The 22127-nt window shown below is 51.1% G+C and overlaps 1 protein-coding gene across 1 annotated transcript in view; it reads left to right on the top strand.

Moving 5' to 3' along the window:
• RAD23B (RAD23 nucleotide excision repair protein B) overlaps window positions 1–22127 on the top strand; it is a 366676-nt gene that overhangs the window by 161326 nt on the left and 183223 nt on the right. Inside the window, exon 3 of the mRNA XM_086962076.1 lies at window positions 21520–21599. Coding sequence (XP_086818202.1) covers window positions 21520–21599 — 80 coding nt within the window. The remainder of the gene's footprint in view (window positions 1–21519; window positions 21600–22127) is intronic.

Genomic DNA, 22127 nt, shown 5'->3' on the forward strand with positions numbered 1-22127 from the left:
GCAAAATGCCAAAGCTTCGCCGCCAGGTTCCCACACCCCCAATCGCAGGGCAATGCGATATGGATGAACTGGTCAGGCAAATTTGCTTACGCTTTTCCCCCGACACCCCTGATACCACTGGTGGCGAGGAAACTACGGCAACACTCCATGACACTCATCCTAGTTGCTCCAACGTGGGCGCGCCAGGCATGGTACACCACGTTCCTCGAGCTCTCAGTGGTCCCGCATCAAAGACTGCGCCTCACGCCCAGACTTCTGACGCAGAACCATGGAGAAATTCAGCATCCAGATCCGCAACAGCTCAACCTAGCGATCTGGCTCCTGAAGTCTTAGAGTTTGGATACCTGAACCTACCTCCTGAATGCATGAACATCATCAAGGAGGCAAGGAAGCCGTCAACCAGAGCATGCTATGCCGCAAAATGGAAGCGTTTTGTCATTTACTGTGCTGACAATGACATAAACCCGCTAGATGCATCTATCCCTAACATCATTTGCTATCTGTTACACCTTTACAAGTGCAAACTAGCGTACACTTCTATTCGGATACATCTATCCGCCATCGCAGCTTACCTTCAAAATAGGCAGCATCTCTCAGTCTTCAGGGTGCCTGCCATTAAAGCGTTTCTTGAAGGACTGAAACGAGTCATTCCCCCAAGAACACCGCCAGCTCCCGTGTGGAACCTCAATGTGGTCCTCACCAGGCTGATGGGACCACCGTTTGAGCCAATGCACTCGTGCGAACTGCAATTCCTAACGTGGAAAGTTGCTTTCCTAATTGCCATTACGTCACTAAGACGCGTAAGTGAGTTGCAAGCACTCACGATACAAGAGCCTTTCATCCAGATTCATCCAAATAGGGTGGTACTACGTACTAACCCCAAATTCCTTCCAAAGGTGGTGTCACATTTTCATCTCAACCAAACTATCGATTTGCCTGCATTCTTCCAGAACCCACAAACAGTGGCGGAAAGGATGCTCCATACCTTGGACGTACGGAGGGCATTGATGTACTACATAGACAGGACACAACACTTTAGGAAGACAAAACAACTCTTTGTTGCCTTCTCACCACAACACAAAGGCAACCCAATTTCCAAAGCAGGAATAGCCAGATGGATTGTTAAGTGCATCCAAATCTGTTATCATAAAGCCAAGCGCACTTTAACAATACCCCCAAAGGCACATTCCACACGCAAGTTGGGGGCATCCATGGCTTTCCTGGGAAACATTCCTCTAGAGGATATTTGCAGAGCAGCCACGTGGGTTACACCACATACCTTTACAAAACACTACTGTGTTGATGTACATTCCAAACAGCAAGCGGCTGTAGGACAGGCTGTTCTCAAGACACTTTTTCAGGTTTCTGCAGCTGGCACGGGCAACCGCCGCTGATGGAGGGACTGCTATGTATTCTATGCAAAGATATGAATTTAGCAGCCCACATGCCTCGAACTGAATATGCTACTTACTAGTATGCATCTGTTCTTGGCATGTAGGGCTGCTAACATTCATATCGCCCACCCTCCTCCCCGGTGCCTGTCGCAGCTGCAGATATACTATTGTATTTAATCATTAGCATGGACATCCTTTACACTTGCCACTCCATCCTCTGCCACAATGGCTAAAAACAATCTGGGGATGGAGACGATGCCCATGCGCACTGTAGTCCAGGGGAGGAGCCACCCATCTCAGGATACTTCGAAGACTCTTCCAGGACAACAATGTGCGATCATCCGGACCCAACACTAGGTGGCGATCTAATGCAAAGATATGAATGTTAGCAGCCCTACATGCCAAGAACAGATGCATACTAGTAAGTAGCATATTCAATCACAGGCCTTCTCAATGGCTGTGAAGCACTTGGTGATATCATCACCTTCCTCAAATATAGGGACAATCCCTTTGGGGATTTTAGAATCATAAGATTGCTCTCTATCCTTGTTATTGCTATTGCCGCCACCAGAGATAGGGGCTAAACCCATCTTTCCTTTCTTTTTCCAGAGCCAGTAGTCTGGACTCTAGATCTAATCTATTGGCCAACTTTGCTAAAAAGTTGTCCTCTTCATTTGGGGCTCTCCCCAATGGATTCTCTGGGCCTAGTCCACCTCTGTGGTGCCTGGCCTCCCAGAAGCTGACTCTTGGAGTTAAGGGTATGGGGACCGTCACTCCCTAGAGATAGCGGGGGGGGGGCACTAGCCTCCTCCTCCTCCTCCTCTGACTGGGCTCAGAGGGATGACCTTTTGCATACTCAGCCAGGAGCTCCTGGAGCCTTTGTTTGGTTGGATGCAGGCCCATGACTATCTTTTTAATTTTGCATAAGGACCTCAATTCCTTGAAAGACAAGTGTAAGTAAGGTGTGAGGTCGAACTCCTCAACAACCAGGTCCATGGTGTCATCTTAACTAATAGCTGGGTTCTGTTGTGACATTCTAATCTGACAGTTCTAACCCTCTACCCTAACTATAATGACTTTTATTTTTCTAAAATTCTACTGGGACTTAAGCAAGGCCCTACCAGACTTTTAGTATTTTGGAAAAAACGATTTCAGAATTCTAAAGGCAATTTATGAGTTCTGTCATGTGATCAGATGGTAACCAAGTAGTCCAACAAATGCAAGTTTGAATCCCACCGCTGATCCACCAATGTAAGAACGTGGCTCTATATATACTGGACCAAAGTCCGGTACAGGGTGTATAGAGTCCCCAATCCCCAGAGGTATATCAGAGGGCAAAGTCAGATCTGACCTTTCTCTATAAAGTGGCAGCTTGGTCAAGCAGTAAGGCAGTACCAGAGGACAGTGTAAAGCATTTGTTGTACACACTCAGTCAGCAAAAGGTTTCACACACTCAAGAACTGAACTCTAGGCCAATTGTTTTTATATCCAAAGATATTGTTGTTTTATTTTAGTACCAACATGTATCAAAATCTACTTTTCTCAATATGAGTGACTTTAGGGAATTACTGTGCAGAATGGCAATAGACTTGGTAAATACAATAGTTGCTGGGGTTGCAATAGGCAACACAATTCTAAACACAATTTAACATTAAGCTCAGTGGGTTTTTCCACATGAATGCCATTGATTACTTTCAGGATTACTTTTCTAACCACAGGACTGGATCCTGGATTCAGTCCCGGGACCTAAGCTGTAAACAGTTAAGTAAAAGCGTTTTGGTTATAGATGTAATTTTTAAGGGTTACAAATGTCTTTTCAAAGTTGACACTTAAAAACTTTTCAGAGAAAATCTAGCAATGTTATCCTGAGGAAGGAAATTAAAGTCCCAGGTAAAGTAGGTTCTCGTAGGTTCTCGTTACTTTTGTAATCCAGTACTGGACTCCTAGGTTCAGCACTGGGATCTCTAACTAAGACAGGTAAGTAATGACATTTCAGTAGTTGGTACGATTTTTTTTTTTTTTTTTTTTGGAAAACCTTTATTTGCAGAAAAAGTACACCGCTATTCAGCCATACATCCCGGAGGCCAGGCAGCATTGAGGCAGCAGGAAAGGTCATGTACAATACCCTAAGCAGGAGCAATCGGGTTTAATTTTAATTAACATCAAACTCAGAAATAAATAAACCATGAGGTAGGAAGGCCCGAAAAGGCCAAGAGAAAGAGGTGTGCGGTAAGCACGAAAGAAAAAGGAAGAGAGAGAGGGTAGGCTGAGGACAATACAGATACAGCGGACTTGCGTAGCGGGAGGGGGTCGAGGGCTGCACACCCAAGGCAGCACACTGAGAATGACAACAGTGAGTCACGTGGGAAGTAGCACAGCAGGATAAGCAATCTGGAACCACAGGTAGGGGGCATTGCGGGGAAAGCTGGACCTCGGAATCAAGTTCCACGGGGGGGTCGCAAATGTCACCTCTATGAGAGTTCCAGGCACCCCACACAGACCTCCACATTTTGGGTTTGCCCCTGGCCACATACACCGTCTTCTCACGCAGCATGCACCAGTCCATATTGGTTTCCCATAGGCTGAGCGAGGGAGGAGCAGGCGCACCCCATTTCTGGGCGATGTCTCTCTTGGCCACCATGTTGCCCAAGGTGACCCAGCGGGTCTGCGCAACGCTATAATCAGTCGGGCCCCAAATGTTGAGGAGGCATCGCCGGGCCTCAGCCGGTAGGGCCACACCAGTCACTTCTTTCATAACATCATGCACACGTGTCCAATACCGGGCCATTCCTGGACATTCCCATATGATGTGCAGGAAGGTCCCAAGCATACCACACCCCCGCCGGCACATGCCATCCGTAGAAAGTCCCATATGTAGGAGTCTGGGGCCGGTGACATACACCCTGTGCAATATCTTCAGCTGCACCAGGCGGAGCCGCGCCGATATGGCCACCTCTCTAGGTGAGGAGACCGCCGATTGCCACTCTTCGTCATCCACCTCTATGCCGTCATGCACCCAGAGCTCTCTCAATCGCACCAACAAATCAACTCTCACATTAATAAGTTTTTTATACGTTAGGGAGATAGCGCTGTCCGGCATATGACCGTCCAGCACCCGATCTTCCAGGGGAGATGATTCGGGGATCGCCTCCCCTTCCGATACATAGGGGGAGAGGGCATGACTAAGCTGGGCGTGTCGGAAGTATTCCGTTGCCACCAGTTGGAACTCAGATTGCAACACCTCAAACGACTTGACCCGTCCCCTGGCCACCATGTCCCCAACCTTGGATATCCCAATGGTGTCCCACCTGTCGAAGCCCTTAGTATGCCACAGCTTCCCCAGTACGTCTGAATCAAACAGCGGGGTGGCCATGGTAACCCTGTTTTGCCAGCCCAAAGTTTTAGTGACTGCGCGCCATATACGCACCATCGTCTTAGTGGGACCTGTCAGCTTCCGATCCAGAGACCCGGAGTATAACGCTCTATAGTAGTTCCCATCTCCCACGAGCCACCGATCCATAGAGGGGCCCGGGTTGATCGCCGGGCCGTAGAGGCCGTGATTGATTGCCGCGAGCTGGGACGCCCAGTAGTAGCGCCTCGCATCAGGCAGGGCAATGCCCCCATCGTAACTTGGTATAGTCAGCTTAGCCAGCGAGATTCGTGGCCTACCATCCCACAGCAACGCTCGCTGCAGGGATTCGATATACGCAAAGTATTTCGCCGGCACGGGATCCTGAGTATTCTGTAGGGCATACAGGAAGCGAGGCAACGCCATCATTTTAAACACGGCAGCTCTACCCATCAGAGAGATCGGCAACTTTTTCCAGCCCTCGACGTCCCGGCGCAGCCGCTCCAATGGTGGGAGGAGGTTGTGCGAGTAACGGGCTCGGGAGTCCCGCGACACGTAAATGCCCAAATACCGAAAGCCTTGCTGGGCTACCAGTATTGAGCACCCACGGGGAAGGCGCGGCGTGTCTCCGGACAGCACATACAACGAGGACTTAGTCCAGTTGATTACTAGGCCCGAGTGGGCCCCGAAGGTCCCCAAGAGGTCGAAGGCCACTATGAGCGAGTGGCAGGGAGAGGTGAGATACAAAAGGATGTCGTCCGCGTAGAGCGACACCCGATCTTCGAATCCCGGGGACCACGTTATCCCGAAGATATCGGGGTGCGTTCTGATCCAGGCCGCCAGAGGCTCAAGCGCCAGGGCGAACAGGAGCGGGGAAAGCGGGCAACCTTGTCTAGTGCCCCTGTGCAGCGCAAACGAGGCCGACAACCGACCATTAACCGCCACATTGGCCAGTGGAGCAGAATACAGTAGTCGGACCCAGCCAATGAAAGCGGGCCCAAACCCCAACTTGGCCAGAACTGCCCATAGGTAGTTCCACTCCAACGAGTCGAAGGCCATAGTGGCGTCGAGAGAGGCGAGGACAGTAGGTTCACGAAGCAGATGTATGCGTGCCATTACTGCGTGAAGCCGTCTCAGGTTGAGCGCCGTATTCCGGTGCGGTATGAAGCCGGACTGGTCTGGGTGGACCAGGTCCGAAATCACTCCCACCAACCGGTTAGCCAGTAGCTTGGCCAGAATCTTGGGTTCGGCGTTTAAGAGGGAGATGGGTCGGTAGGATCGGCAAAGATCTCGTGGCTTCCCCTCCTTGTGTATCACCACAATGGTGGCCAGTCGCTGGTCGGGGGGGGAGTTCTCCCGCCTCCCGGGCCTCAAGGAACATGTTCAACAAAGGTGCGGCAAGCGCGTCGGCTCTGAGTTTGTAAAGCTCAACCGGGATTCCGTTGGGCCCCGGAGCTTTGCCCGAGCGTAGTGATTTAATAGCCAAGGCCATCTCATCTACCGTCAGGTCCCGATCCATGTCGTCACGCTCGAGATCCGAGAGGCAGGGAAGCTCAATGTCCTCCAAGAAGGAAGCCGACGCGGACTCCGGAAGGGGGTCCGCGGAGGCGTAAACCTCCTCGAAGTAGTCTGCAAAGGACCCAACTATAGCCGCCGGGTCCGTTAAGGATAGGCCATCCGCACTCACCAACTCCGGGGCCACCCGAGACGCGAGTTCCCTTCTATCTAGCCACGCCAGGAGCTTGCCAGCCTTGTCTCCCGCATCATATATCCTGCCTTGTTGCTCCCTGCTCAGGGCTTTCACCGCATCAGTGGCGGTCGCCCGGAGCTCAGACTGCTTGAGGGAGAGAGCGTGGAGTAGTTCGGGGGATGGGCCCAGCACCAGCTGGGAGTTTAACTCAGCAATGTCGGATTCCAGTCGAACTACGTCCTCGTCCCGCCGACGGCGGGCCTCCGCAATCAAGGAGAAGGCCTCGCCGCGAAGCACGGCTTTGAAGGCCTCCCAAAGTGAGACGGCTGAGTCAACCGAGCCCGTATTCTCGACAAAGTACCGATCCATAGCCTTAGCCAGGAGCGACCTGGTCTCCGGGTCGCGAAAGTACCAAGGGTTAATGGGAGCCACCCGCGAGGACGCGGGGATCTGAAAGTCAAAGGAAACCCAAACTGGGGAATGATCCGAAATGCCCCTAGCCAGAAGACGCGCAGTGGACACGGATTGCGCCTGGGCAGCCGGGGTGAGGACGTAGTCTAGTCTAGAAAGGCTACCATGGGCGCCGGAGAGGAACGTGTACTGTCTCTGGGAGGGGTGCAACAGACGCCAGCAATCTACCATCCCCATGGAACTCAGAAAATCAGACAGCCAGGACTGGGAAGGACGCAGATCTCTGGATGGGAAGCGGTCCAGGTTCCCGGAAACGACTGAGTTAAAATCACCACCCACAAGTAACAGTCCCTCGGGGAGACCTAAAATGGCGCCAGCTAGATCCCTGAAAGTAGTCTCCTGTAGCCCCGGGGGAATATAAACCGAAACCAAAACTAGCGTGCGGCCCTCCCATTTGCCCACCACAGCCACATATCTGCCTCTCTCATCCACAAGCACCGACTCCACCTCCAACGGGAGGGACATGCGCACCATGATGCCCACCCCTCGTGATCCCGAGGAGAACCCCGAGTGTGCCACCATTTTGAAACCACGTCTATTCAAAGCTTTACAAGTGTGCCCCACTAGGTGGGTCTCCTGCAGGAAAACCACATCAGGCGAACAACGTTTGAGCATCTGCAACACAACACCCCTCTTAATGCGGTCCCCCAACCCGTTGACATTCCAGCTCAACAAGTTAAGCGATCTACCCCCCATCGTCAAGGACGCTCCGCCCCCTCCCCCCCATCCGCAATGGCGCCCACAACAACAACATAGCAGCGCAATGAATCCTCAGCCAGGACAAAGAATAAGACAAGGGAAGAAGTTGAAAAAACACACCCCAACTACCCACCACCCTGCACCCCTGCATTAGACTATAATCCACCCCAACTAGCAGTGTGCCTGTCGCCCCTTAACTAATCTACAAGAAGCCCACAGAGGAGAAAGGAGACATCCTATCACCCCCCGTCATCCCCCATATTATTGACAAAACGAGTCAAACCAATAGCAGCAGTGTCTTAAGTTGAAGTCCCATACGGCTACTCAGCTCACGGAAAGTCAAACGATGAATAATCATTCCTGCGCTTCCGCGCCCCCGGTGGTCTCCTCCGTCTGGTCAGCCGGTTCGCGTCGTTCCTGTGGCAGGGTGTCCAGCCAGTGCCCCACCTCATCCGGAAAGTCAAAAAACAAGGTCCGGTGGTCACGTTCGATGCAGAGCTTGGCGGGGTAGAGCATGGAATACCGCAGGCCCATTTCTCTCAGTCTCCGTTTCACCCCGGTAAAGCTCTGACGTTTTTTCTGCATGGAAATCCGGAAAAAAGTTCACGTCAGAGTTCTGGAAGCGCAGAGGACCCGCGGTCCTCGATGCCTGCAGGATAGCGTCTCTGTCTCTAAAGTTAAAGAGCCGTGCGATGATGGGGCGAGGGGAAGCGCCCGACTTCGGTGGTCCCCCCGGTATCCTGTGGGCCCGTTCCACCGAAAAGAACTTACTCAGGCCCCCCGGCGCCAAGTTCTTAAGCACCAGATCCTCCACGAAAAGTTCAGCCGAGTCCTCTTCGGCCTTCTCCGGTACCCCGGTAATGCGGACGTTCTGGCGCCGCGCACGGCCTTCAAACTCGTCCAGTCGGCGCGCCAGCATTCCGTTCGCCAACTTCAGGTCACGCACCTCCGTCTGGATATCAGACACATCAGTGACCAGGCTAGTCGTCTTGAGGTCCAACGACTTCACCCGGTCATTGGTTTTCCCGAGGTCAGTCCTGATGAGGTTCAACTCAATCTTCAGGGAGTCGACCTTGCTGGACAGTTCCTCCCGGAGAGAGTGCATCTCCGTCTGTACTCCCGTGATCGCGCCCAGGACGTCCCGAAGCGTTATGTCAGAATCGTCCGGTGATCTATCCCTTTTCGAGTCTTTAGTGTGGTCCGCCTGTACCGGCGAGCCCTTCGACTGGGAAAATCGCTCCGGAATAGTGGACTGGGACTGGGACGGTTTTCTGTTGACCCGCTGGGACTTGCCTTTGTCCAGGTCTCCTCTGCCCGCCATATTGGCACTCCCAGGCCGGACGGTCAACCGGGGCAAAGAAGCCTCGTGGTAGGTGCGCCACACACGCGATGATGTTGCCAGGCTCCGGTACTTAGGCCGAGTAGCAGGGCGTGCAGATACCAGAGTTGCTCATCGGGGGGGACAAAGCGCAGACAAAGAGGCGCCCGTGTGGAAGTACCGCTGTACCCCGCGACGATAGCCAATGACGCGGGCGGAGCCTCCGGGGTCCGTCGAGCTAACTAAGTCCAGGAATGTCCGATTTTCATTCCGAAAGCGGGCGCCGCATCAGGACCCACTTAGCAGTCGATTCCCACCATCGTGGGACAGGATAGATAGCAGGATTATTGCGGAGGATCGGGAGGTCTTCGGAGCTCCGAGCTCACGCGGCCATCTTGATCGCCGGCGAAGCTCCTCCCTCCCGTTGGTACGATTTTTAAAGAATATTTGTAATTTGCAAAAATCGACACTTAAAAGAAATTTCTGAGAGTCAATGGTTTCCTATGGAAGAAAATACAGGTAACTGGTAAGTACGATGAAGATTACTTTTGAGGTTCAATAGTGAACTAGAAAGTACAGCACTGGTTTCTCTCCTGATCCCAGGTGAGTATTTCGGAAATCGTTATTTGGCTGATTTTAGAGGAATATTTTAAAGTTTCAAAAATCAACACTTCGAAGAAATTTCAGTGAAAACCAGTCAATGTTAGCCTATGGAAGGAAAGTGAGTTATCGGCTTTCAGGTAAATACTCGACTGGTGAGGTTAAGACTCTGGGGGGGGGGTCTCCCAGGGGCGGAAAGGAACAGTTGTTACACCCTCAGCTGCACAGGGGCAGCCGGGTGCAGAGAGAGTAGTCCCAATGCAATCCGATGGAGGTTCGGGAGCCTTTGGTTGGTGGCTGCAAGCTGGCAGTCCACGCAGCTGTGAGCTGAGCTCCTGATCACTTACTCAGGGCAAGTGGGGAAGTAAAGCGGTGTAGTAGTTGCACTTCCAGCGGCACTCGGGCGGCTGGGTGCAGGGTGCTTTTGAGCCGTCGGGCGCTCAATGTTATCCAATGGGAAAGTAACATGGTGAACAAAGGCTGCAGGCTCTGGGACGGAGATTCTTCATGTGTGACCACTACTTCGAGAGGTTAGTTGGGTTTTTGGAGAAGAGATGAGTACCCCAAAGGAGGGCGCAGGGGGCCGTGGGGCGCCGGGTGCAGGGGTGTCTTTCCGTGTCGGGAAATCTTACCCTCGGCTGGTCGCGGTTGGAGAGGTCCCTGGTTCTGAGGCTGCAGACGTCTGGGTTGTCGAGGAGGGTCTTTGGGCACTGGACTTTGGGTCCCAGTCGCCAGGGGGACGTTCTCGCGGTCTTATCTCACTCTGGCACGGGCCGGGCTCGGCGGGTGCAGAGTGGGCTGGAATTGCAGTTCCTGGCTGGCACCAAGAGTATGGTTGAGGGAGCAGAGCCTCTGCTCAGCGGAGTCCCCAGTCTTTGAGAGGGTCAAGGCATCGGGTCCTCCGGGCATTCTAAGGTTGCTGTCCGCAGGAGTCGCCGGGATTCAGCAGGGGCAGGTTCCAGGGTCGACAGGCCGGTAGGGCTGGGGCCAAGTCAGTTGGTGTCGTCCTGTTAGCAGCTGCATGGCGGGTCTTTTTCTTCTTGATCTTCTTTGTTGTTTTCTTATCGGGATCTGAGGGAAGGAAGGTTCAGGGTGCCCCTAAATACTGAATTTTGGGGAGTTACAGGTAGGGCAAGGGCAGGGACCAATAGGTCCCTGTCCTGGGGTCGGTACACCCCCTAATCTGCTTCTCTCCTGTGGGGGAAGGGACCTAGCTGTGATTGTGCAGGGCTTCCCATCTTCAAGATGGCCGGAGCCCGGGGTTGTGCTTCACCTTGCCTCTCCCATCTAAAGGGTGGGGTTGGCATAGGCTGGCACACCCCTCTTCCTGACGTAGGGTTTCCCGCCAGAGTGGGGGTCAGAACTGGTGGGGGCCAGTTGCTGAGTACAGCAAGTGGTCTGGAGAAGCTCACAAAGGCGGCAGGCCTTTGAAACTTCCCCCTGCCCATCCTCGGGGAGGAGACCTAGCACCTCGCCCAGTATGTGCATTGTTGCAGGCCCAGGAGAGCGGGGGGCTCTCCACCCAGGGGTTCAGCAACATGTCTGCTGTGTGGCAGCCTAGGCAGCCTCTCAGACGTGGATTGTTGGTTAGGTTTTCAGGGGGCATCTTTAAGAGTCCCTCTCGTGCATTTTACATTAAATCCCACACTGGCATCAGTGCCGGTTTAATGTGCTGAGACGTTAGATATCAAACTTGTCAGTCTTCATTGTAGCCATTATGGGGCTGTGGAGTTCGTAATGACTACCTCCCAGCACTATATACTCTTAATGGCATCAAAGCACTTACAGTGCCCAAGAATGACCCTGGGTACTGTAGGGGCACAGGGCTCGTGCACCTGTGCCCACACCACTTGCATAGGGCACCCAGCTAGGGCCTGACTGAGGTATGCCAGGGCAGTGGGTCTTGTGGGCATGGCACACAGGGATGTGTGCCATGTCGACTCTTTGTTTAATACTGTACTTAGACACTCAGCCTGCAAAGGCAGTGTGTGGGCGTCCGGGTACAGGGCCCCTAAGGGTGGCACAATAAGTGCTGCAGCCCTTAGGGGTCTTCTCTGGTCACCATGCTCTGGGTACCTAGGGTACCATCTACTAGGGACTGACAGGTGGCCTGAGATGCCAATTGTGTTTTAGTTTCAACAGTTTTAGGGAAGGAACACAGGCCCTGGGCATATGGTTGGCAGGAGCTCAGTGCACACTCCGTCAAAGCACATCAGCATTTCAGCAAAAAGTGAGGGCATACCAGTGCAAGAAAGATGGCACTTTCTCACACTTCGGCTTTCAATCTGGTCAAGACCAGAGTCAGCATTAACACAGTCTATACTTGGTTGTTTACAACTTTACCAAGGCTCATAAGACAAATGTCAAAAGACTATGTAAAAAATCATAAATAAATGGCATTGTCATTTACATTGCCAATAGCTTAATAGTTAAATAAATGGCATTGTCATTTACAATGCCAATAGCGTAATCACTCGCAAATGCAGGACCTATTGCATTTACACCCACACAGAGCCTTACTGTGTGTGGCGCCCGACTTGTATTTTGCTGTTTCCGTCATTGCATCCAAATATGTGATACACATCATAAATACAAAGTGTGGCGCCCGACTTGTATTTTGCTGTTTCCGTCATTTCAACCAAATATGTGATACAAAGAGAAAGCAAAGAGTAAGCCAGCCTCTGGGGATCAGATGTGGGGAGGAAAAAGATTAGGTCTGGCAAAAGTGGCTCCCCGCTGGGGACGCCTGAGTGATTTTTATGGCGCTCCGGCGCCTTTGCAAAACGTTGTGGCCGCTCCTCCCAGGCCGTCAGGCAGGAAAAGATGCCCACTGCCACAGCTAGAGCAGAGATCCGGGCAGAAGGGTGCAGGCGCCGAGGCTGGGGACATGGAGCTGCGCCAGAGCCAGCGTGCTCGCCGCATCGGAGTCTGAGGAGAGACAGAGGGAGCGAGGTCCAGGGAGCAGCGGGCAGCAGAGATGTTAGGGCACCGAGAACGGAGCAGCTGACTGAGCCTGGGCACCATGAGCTCGCCCATCCCTCTGCGGCACTCTGTCTGCTTGGCTCCCGCTCGCTGCTTGCACCATGCGCCTGGTGGTGCGGGGGCAGAGCGCCGTGGGAAAGACCGGTAACTCGCTGCCTGCCAGCTGCGTGCCTTCATTGTGTGTGTGTTGAGCTGAGGCAGCATGGCCGCTGGAGAGGGAGAGGGGTGCAGCCCGGCGGCGAGGGGGAGGCGGCGGAGAAGGAAAACATCCCGTGCTGCCTGGTGTGTGCGAGATCCCCCGCAACAGAAATTGATATGTCCCTCCCGGCAACAGAGACGCTAGATATGGCGAAAAACATTCCTGTAAAAAAAAAAAAAAAAACTAAACGCCCACCATGGCCCACCTCTTAATGACGAAACAAAGGGGGCGGGGCTTAAAGACAAACGCCCACGAATCTGCTCCAAAACTGATTGACATCATTCTCTTCCAATGGCTAGCCTCCATTTATGGAGCTAGCCAATGGAAGAGAGGAGGTTTCAACCCCAGTACTGAAAAACATAAGATCTCTGCCCGCGCGACACTGCTGCGCAGTGTACGCTAGGCCGAGCCCTAAAAATGAACTTAATGTAATTGGGAGGACAGAGCTGTTTTGCAATCGGATGTACTGAGTAAGATGGCCGCCGGGTAGGAGCTCCTGGTCAGAGCTCCGAGTGCTTGGGGTTCCAATTCTGGATTTAATCCCCGTTAGCACCCGCATCTTCGAGGATTTGTACAACAACGAGTAACTGGAACAAATAACTGGATGTAAAACTAGTATTAGTACCTGTTTTGGAGGACGGCTGCTGCCCAGGCGCTGGACATCGCACGAGCTGCCTTGAGATCAGCTGCTGAGCGGACGGCTGCTGTTCTGGCGCTGGACTTTGGAGGTGCTGGAGTCCGGGATCGCCCTGAGGTCGAAGGAAGGCGCCCGTTCTGTACCGGACCTGTGGTGGTTCCACTGAGGAGCTGCGCACCGCTGGACTTTGTAGGAGCTGCCTGTGATCGGCTGCTGAGCGTACGGCTGCTGCTCCGGCGCTGCACACTGCTGAGCGGACGGCTGCTGCTCCGGCGCTGCACACTGGCGCTGGACATTGGTGCAGCTGGAGTCAGGGATCGCCTGGAGGTCGGAGGGCTCCCGTGGTTACACCAGACTTGGGATGGTTCTGCGGGGGAGTCCCGCACCACCGCCAGCCACACAGTGAGTGCTTTACTGCCCGCGGGAGGGCTCCGGACGGTCTGGGGGCCTGCCCATCACCACCGGAGCGGTCCTGAGGGGCGTGAGCCGCAGGAGGGCTCCCGGGACTGCACCGGACTGGGTAGTCTCGCACCGCTGGCCAAGCTTGGAGCCGCGAGCCCTGTGCTGCCCGCAGGAGGGCTCCTGGCTGTGGGGGGTCTGCCTGTTACCGCCGGAGCGGCCCCACAGGATTCACGGCGGCATCGGGGGCTGAGAGAGGCCCGCTCCACGGCAGTGACGCGGGCTGTTACACTGGTTGCTGCGACCAGCGGAGATCAGAGGAGCAGAGCCGCCGGCTCCACAGCAGTGAGTCACGGCGGCATCGGAGGGCTGAGAGAGGCCGAGTGCTGGGGGCGATCTGAGGAGGGGCGCCGCCGCCCGGGGAGCTGCCGGAGAGGAGCCCTGAGGCAGGCGGGATCAGTGTGGACGGCGGTCGGCGGGAGCTTACCCTTGCCACGCCGGGAGCTGGAGGTGACGACGCTCGAGGGGGGGTGCCTGGGTGAGCTCTGGGGCGGACGGAGATGCACAGGGGAATTGCAGGATGGGGGAGACAGTCATCGGGAGGCACACTGCAGCATTCATTGAGGAGATGGGGAGTGCAGCCCTGATGCTCTGACCATACACGAACATTGTCCTGCAACCTGCCAGAGATCGATGCACACGGCAGCTGTGTACTCTGACTAGACCATCTTTGAATAACCTTGCTATCAACATCGGCGCACTTGCTGAGCTGAGCTCACAAGAAAGGTATTTATTTACCCCACTTGCCTGTACACATATTTGAAAAACCTCCTTTGTTCAAAATGGCCGGGGTCATAAAACTGTAGTAATAAATCCCCTTCTATACCTCTGGTGCTCACGAGGCTCCGCAACCTAACTCCCCCACACAAGACCTCCATTGCAGAGATAAGACTCCCTCCCAGCAAGCCAGGAACTGGGCCTGCTCAAATAGAAACTGAAACTGTACTTCTCTGTTTTCAAAGCATCACAACAGACAGAGGACTACCGTCTCCATCTTCCCTATTGGGCTGCCATTTTAGACTAGTTTCTCTCTCTCTTTGGCGGCCATCATGGACTAGTCATTCCCACTATCTGGCCATTCCCTAAGACCTGGCCTTTTTACGCAGCGCACTTTACATAGCTCTGTTTTCAAACCCTCGTGTGATTAAGTGCCTGCCTATTTTTGCAGTACTATACCTCTACTTGTATTTTGTACGTTTTTACTTACATTTACTTTGGGTATTTGAACACTCGTGTGATAAAGTGTCTGCCTTTATTGCAGTACTATACCTCTACTTGTATTTTGTACATTTTTTGTAACCTGCACACATCTCACTTTTCTTCACTGGTAACGTACCGAGCGCTACCTCAAATTTTTCTGGCGGATCACTAGTATCAATATTGCTTCATGCAGCTTTTTGGTGACACAGGTATTTTGTTTCAGTATATCATCAATATTATTCTTTTATTTGGGTACTGTACATCTCTGTAAGCTGCACCTATTTCACTTTTATTCTGGATATGCACCGTTTGATACCACCTATATTTTTGTATATTTCGGTACATTGTGTAAGCTGTACCGTCTGCTGCCTCATATATCTTTGTTCATTTGTGTACATTGTGTAAGCTGCACCCATTCTCACTGTTTATTTTTGGTTTGCACAGATTGCTACCTCTATATTTTGGCTATTTTTGTTATTCACTAATGTCACTTGTGTACCATGTAACTTACTGTCTGCATTGTTCTTTGCACATGTGTATCACCATCGTCCACCCTCCCACACCCACCTTTACCGCCACACCCACCTATACCGCCATCCCAACATGGAGCCCATCAGCAAGCACACATATAAAATCAACTACCCTTCCACACTCACCAAAAAAGCCGCTAAACGCTTTAAACACAACTTCCTGAGGTCCCACCCTGAAACCCCCTTTGTCGACACCTACTTCTCACCGGTCAATGGATCCCTGAACATCGATATCATCTTCCACACCTCTCGCAGAGCTCAATGGAGAAAAACGTTCCTCACCTTACTCACTGTCTCCAACACCAGGAAATCCGCTCATGGCTTAACTCTCTCCATCACACCATCCCAACTCTTCCTAGGCAGAACCACCATTACTATCTACAATAACGGGATTGTCCTAATTCAATCCACAGACAGGAACCTGGAACTACTAGACAACCTGTTCCCCACTTTCAAAGAGAACCTCTCCAACCATCGGACTTCCACTCACATCCCCTCCAGTAATATCACCCCGGACTTCACAGCCCCCGACAACCCTTCTAACCTAGCTCAGCACCAGAACGACATGCACCTCACCACTTCCCCCACCACACCAGTCACTCACCCACCTGCTGTAACCACCCCACACTCCGCAATCACAGACACAAATATCTCCCCATCATACACCAGCCGCCCCCACACCTCCATCCCGGGGACCCCCACTCATAACACTCCCACTCCTCCTCTCCCCCCTGACATCACAGACCCCGCCCACAACCCCTCTAACCTAGTTCAGCACCAGAACGACACACATAGCGACAAATCCCACACTCTGTCCCCCCCTCTCTCAGCCCCCACTCCCACACGCTAACTAACCATGCAGAGCACACCACATCTACTATCTTAATTCCCCCTCCCCAAGACAGGACCATCTACAACCCCAGCTCCCCCCCCACTCTCAGCCCTCACTACCCTTCAGGCTCCCTCATCACCACTATCATACACTCCACTTCCACCCCGCTCTCTCCGCCTGCCACGAATTCCCTCCTCTACGCCACCAACCTCCTCCGTACTTCATCCACTCCCATCGCCCCCTTACCCTCTCTCCTCCCTAACACCAACCCGTACGATGACATCACGGAGCCTTGCATGAACACCACCTCCCCCCCCCCCCCCCCCCCCCCCCCCACCCGCACGATAAGTCCCAGGTCAGCCACTCACCCTTGACTTCCAGCACTAACACTTATCCCACGCTGGACAAGATTATGTCCTCCCTCCTACAACTCAAAGAAGAAATTCACACCATCAAAGAAGACATGCACACCATCAAAGAGCTACTCACCACACCCCCTAGACTCACCTCACTCACCCCCCCCCCTCTCAACTTGCTCTCCTCTCGTCCTGACGACGCTCCTAAGCTACGTCGCTCACACAGGACCGTGATCCATCCCCACAATCGCAACAACTGCACCCGCCGCTCTCACTGGACCACGATCCCTGCCCACAGTCGCAACAACCGCCCCCGTCGCACATGCAACCCTCTTTCGGATCTCGACACTCTCTCCCTCCTCCGCTCCTACGACCCAGCTCCCCTAAACCTCACAACCGCCTCGCACCTCCCCATTCCCACAATACACTCAAATCCCCGTAGACCCTCTACTCTAAACAGAATATCCGTCCCGAATAACCGTAGAAAAGTCCCCCTCTCTCTAGTACCCTCCTCCTCCCCTGACACACCCCGTCTCAAATGCACTCTCCTAAACTGCAGATCGGCTTCTAGACACTCTTCCGCCATCGCTGATCTCATCCTAACATTGGACCTTGACCTAATCATCCTGACTGAAACCTGGCTAATCGAATCTTCTACACCTATAATGGACATTCTGGTTCCCCCCCAACTACCACATCATTAGGCTTGACAGGTCTGGCAAGATAGGTGGCGGAATCGCATGCATATACAGGAACAGCCTTTCTGTTCTGAAAGTCTCCGCGCCTTCCCTACCCTCTCCAACTTCCTATGAATACATCTGCCTCGATATCATCAGTGATGGCAAACCGATATGCTCTCTTCATGGCATTTACCACCCACCCAGAGACAACCTCATCTTCGCCCAACAAATGATGGACTTTATTTCAACCAACGCTGGACGACAGCTCACCCAAATATATCTTGGTGACTTCAACCTCCATTGGAACGATCTCAATGATGCGGTGGTAAATAGTCTTAAAAGCTTCCTCAGCGCCCTGGACCTCACACAATTATGCAACAGCCCGACCCACGAGAAAGGTTATATCCTCGACCTTATCATCGCCAAAGAGGACGCTACTCAACTTGAGTCTATCCAACCCTGTGACTGGTCAGACCATCATATTGTCACATTCCACATCAATGAAAAAGTCAAACTCCACTCGGTTCAACCCTCCAGACCTAAAGTCTGGAAAAGAGACCTGAAAAAACTCAACCCATTCTCCATACCCCCGAACAGCCGCGACCTCCTAATAATAATAATAGGGACATTTGTAAAGCCCTGAGTTACGCGCACCGGCGTGTCCACGCGCTGGAAGTGGGAGAGGCAGCAGACAGGGAGCACAGTAGCTGAGTAGTCAGGTATTTCGCATAGAGGTAGGTTTTTAATTTCGCTCGAAACCTCGCTTCTTCAGGTTCCAGACGCAAGTCCACTGGAAGTTTATTCCAGTAGTTTGCCGCTAGGCACCTGAAAGATCTGCCTCCCATGCGCGCTTTCTTCACCCAGGGGACCCTCAGCAGGCCCCCACCGGCGGATCGGAGCGCTCGAGCGGGTTTGTACACTTCAACCTTGTACCTACGGGCACTACAGATGTCCAATCCCTGTCTGACCACTATCTCAACGCCATGACCTCAATAATTAATGAGGCTGCTCCCATGCAGCTAAAAAGAGTCTCCGCTAAAATCTCCAATCCATGGTACGACGGGAGTCTCAATGAACATAGACGAGCCATGCGAATGGCAGAGCGCACCTGGAGGCCAGCTCTCACTGCACTGCACCTGAAAACCCTGAAGAAAAAGAGAAACACCTACTTCAGGAAAATAAAGCGCTCAAAAGCAAACTTCTTCAGCCTCCAGCTCGACCATGCAAAAAACCGCCCAAGAAAACTGTGTTAATCAGAACACAAGCCAAGGAACAACCCCAACCTCTCAGTACCTTGCACGAAGCACCCTCCTGTGAAGACTTCGCTGCTTTCTTTACCCAAAAAACTGACAACATAAAGAATGATCTCCGCGCTGACGCAAGACTCCACACCACACAACTGCATAACACCCACCGAACCTAAAAACAATGCAACATGGTCAACCTTTGAAACCTACACCGAAGAAGAAATAGGCAAACTGCTCAGCACCTTGAAACCTTCCAATCACCTCACGGATCCCCTCCCTGCTAACGCTGTCAAAGATTTCACCCCACTGCTCCTTCCACTCTGGACTAAAATTATCAACAGCTTGCTCCAAGAAGGAACCATCCCAGACTCCCTCAAAGTTGGACAAGTCACACCTTTGCTAAAGAAACCTACTGCCGACCCATCCGACCTAAACAACTACCGTCCCATTACCAATATTCCCACTCTCGCCAAATTATTGGAAAAATGCGCACAACTACAACTGACTAAACACATTGATCTGTTTGATCTCCTCAACCCTCATCAATCAGACTTCCGAGCAGGACACAGCACTGAAACTGCTATGACTCGCATAATTGACGATGCCCTTCAAATCCTAGATCAAGGTGATACCTGCCTCCTCATCCTTCTTGATCTCTCTTCAGCATTCGACACTGTTAAACATGAGAAGTTACTCGATCTTTTGAACACAAGAATGGGTCTTTCTGGGACTGTTCTCAAGTGGTTCACCTCCTTTTTACACAACAGGTTGCAGAAATTCAAGAGTAACAACCTGATGTCCTCGCCAATACCTGTTTCGTTAGGCGTCCCCCCAAGGATCCTCCCTTTCACCAACTTTGTTCAACCTAGTTATGGAACCTCTCACCACCTTGCTTCAAGCATCCAATGTACTTTGTCACATGTACGCAGATGACACCCAACTATATCTCAAATTACAATCCCCCAATGACATCTTACTCCTGAACTCAACGATCAGAAGCACCCAATCCTGGCTTGCTGATAATCATCTCAAACTCAATGCTCTGAAAACAGAATTCCTGCTGATCTCATCTCCCGCGAAGATCTCTACCACTCAAACCTGGCTTAAACAGTTAACTGCACTCAATGTCCAACCCACCATAGTGGATTCAGTGAAATCCCTAGGCATAACTCTCGACTCCAATCTCAACATGCAGCATCATATCAGCAAGGCTACTAAGGGAGCGAACTTCCAAATCAATACCCTGAGGAAACGTAAACCCTTCCTACCAGCCAAAGACTTCCAAACTGCAGTACAAGCACTAGTAATCCCGCGAATTGAATGCGGCAGCACCGCCCTCTGCGGTCTCCCGTTAACCACTACTGCACCCCTAAGAGCCTCTCTAAACGCTGCAGCGAGACTCATCACTGGATCATAAAAACACTCGCATATCTCCCCTGACTTGAAATCACTGGATTGGCTGCCTTTTGAAGCCAGAATACATTTGAAAATCGCCTGCATGACACACAAGGCTCTACACCTGAGCTCTCCCGGATACCTCACTCAGAAGCTGTCAATCTCTGGCGGAAAACACTAGAGGCACAAACAATCTTCTGCTAAAACCTCGAAGATTCCGGAAGGAAAAAACTTATAAACGCTCTTTCTCAGGAATGGCACCCAGGATCTGGAACTCGCTCCCTCCTGAAACCAGGCTCATCTCCTCCATCACACTTTTTAAGAAAGAAGTAAAAGCTATTTTTATGGCCAAATACACTTGACCTATTAGCGTGGATCTGGAAAGACTCTACACCGATCTGTATTATTCTGTTCGAACTCTATGACTATGTATTTCACCTGTATTATTGACGCTACTGACTATCTATGCACACATTTAACTGTAATATTTATATTATTGATGGGCTGTACTACTTTGCTCCCTCACATACCTACCCTCCCCACTTATTATGTTTAATTTCACTCTCTTGTTGGTATTCCCGGCTTTGTAAAGCGCTCTGATATCTGCAAAGATCTTGTTCGCGCTATATAAAACTTTCAAAATAAATAAATAAATGTCTATCGACGGACAGACCGGGTTATTGGTCAAACATGAACTACTGGATCAAATAGTGGAGCAGAGGGGAGAGTGAGTGAAAGAAGAGTAGGGTGTTGATGTACCTCCCATTGTGTGCTACTTTTGGCACAGAGCCATATTTGCTGAGTGTCTCGTCAACGGATATTTCTTTTGTTGACATTCAGATTAGGGTTGGCCCATTTTTTGGTATCCTACCCCTCTTAGTTTTCTTTAAAAAGGATTTGGATTTGTGTCCGTGTAATGCAGTTACTACACAATCCTAAATGCATATGTTCTTTTTTTGTGTGAACTCTATAAAGAACAGCGAAATCGGTTTTTAAAGCCATTTTTGACAAATGTAAATATCAGGAAGTGCAAAAAGGCTTTAGAGTATCTGCAATTGCCCCAGACAGTTCAAGTGTGTATTATGGTACAAAGATGTCTTGCTCATGCTGTAAAATATAGGAAATAAGTGGGGAAATAATGATTTTTATTAGGACTTATTTTTTTGGGTGTGTGCCATGTTTTGTCATTATGATCACGGTTTTTAATTTGTATTCAAGCATTTCACTCTGACATGTATTTTATGGAGAACATTTCTGTATATATGCCATTGTAATTGGTGAATGTTTATGTTTTATTTGTAAGCTTTTATGTTTTTTTTTAAACCAAATAAAGTTTGGATGATGATTGATGGTGTGTTGTAGTTGATGAAAATTAATTGTTCCTATTGGATGTAGTTCTTTGTGGCTACTTGCTGGAGCAGAGTTTAGACCGGTTTTAAATTTGTTTTAATTGGGGTTTCATTTTCTGTTTCAACTTTTAGGTAAAATCCTCAACGATGACACTGCTTTAAAAGAATACAAAATTGACGACAAGAATTTTGTTGTAGTTATGGTAACCAAAGTAAGTACATAATGCTGGAAATGCAATTTTGCAATTGTTCTTGTTTGTGTTTCGATGATGTAGAAACAGAGTTTCAGCAGAGCAATGCCAGGGCATCTAGCCTGTTTGATGCATGGATACAGGCATACTATCTTTTCCAAATCTAGTTTGTTTAATTTTCTGCTTTGTTTTGAGTAACCGTAAACAATTAAAAAGCATTGCTTTTCAAACAGTTTCAAGTTTTATAACATCCAATGTTGCAGGTCGCAATGAGTAAACACGTGTCGAGTGTGCTTTTGAATGATCAGCAGCAGTTCATTGAAGAATTCCTGATGATTCCTAGGTATGGGTGCCTCACACACTGCACCGATGGACATCATTGACTCTGAATCCATCACTTGCAAAGCTTGTAGTCTAATGTTAAAGCGTTGTTGGGGGTCTCAGTAACTTCTAGGCATGATAACCATGCTGCAACACTGGCAATCACATAATTGAGGATGCATTCTGTGCAGTGTCTGTACAGATGAAGATGTGCACTCACTCATGGAG

Source organism: Lissotriton vulgaris, chromosome 3_1 (genome assembly GCF_964263255.1).
Source record: "Lissotriton vulgaris chromosome 3_1, aLisVul1.2, whole genome shotgun sequence".
NCBI lineage: Eukaryota > Metazoa > Chordata > Amphibia > Caudata > Salamandridae > Lissotriton > Lissotriton vulgaris.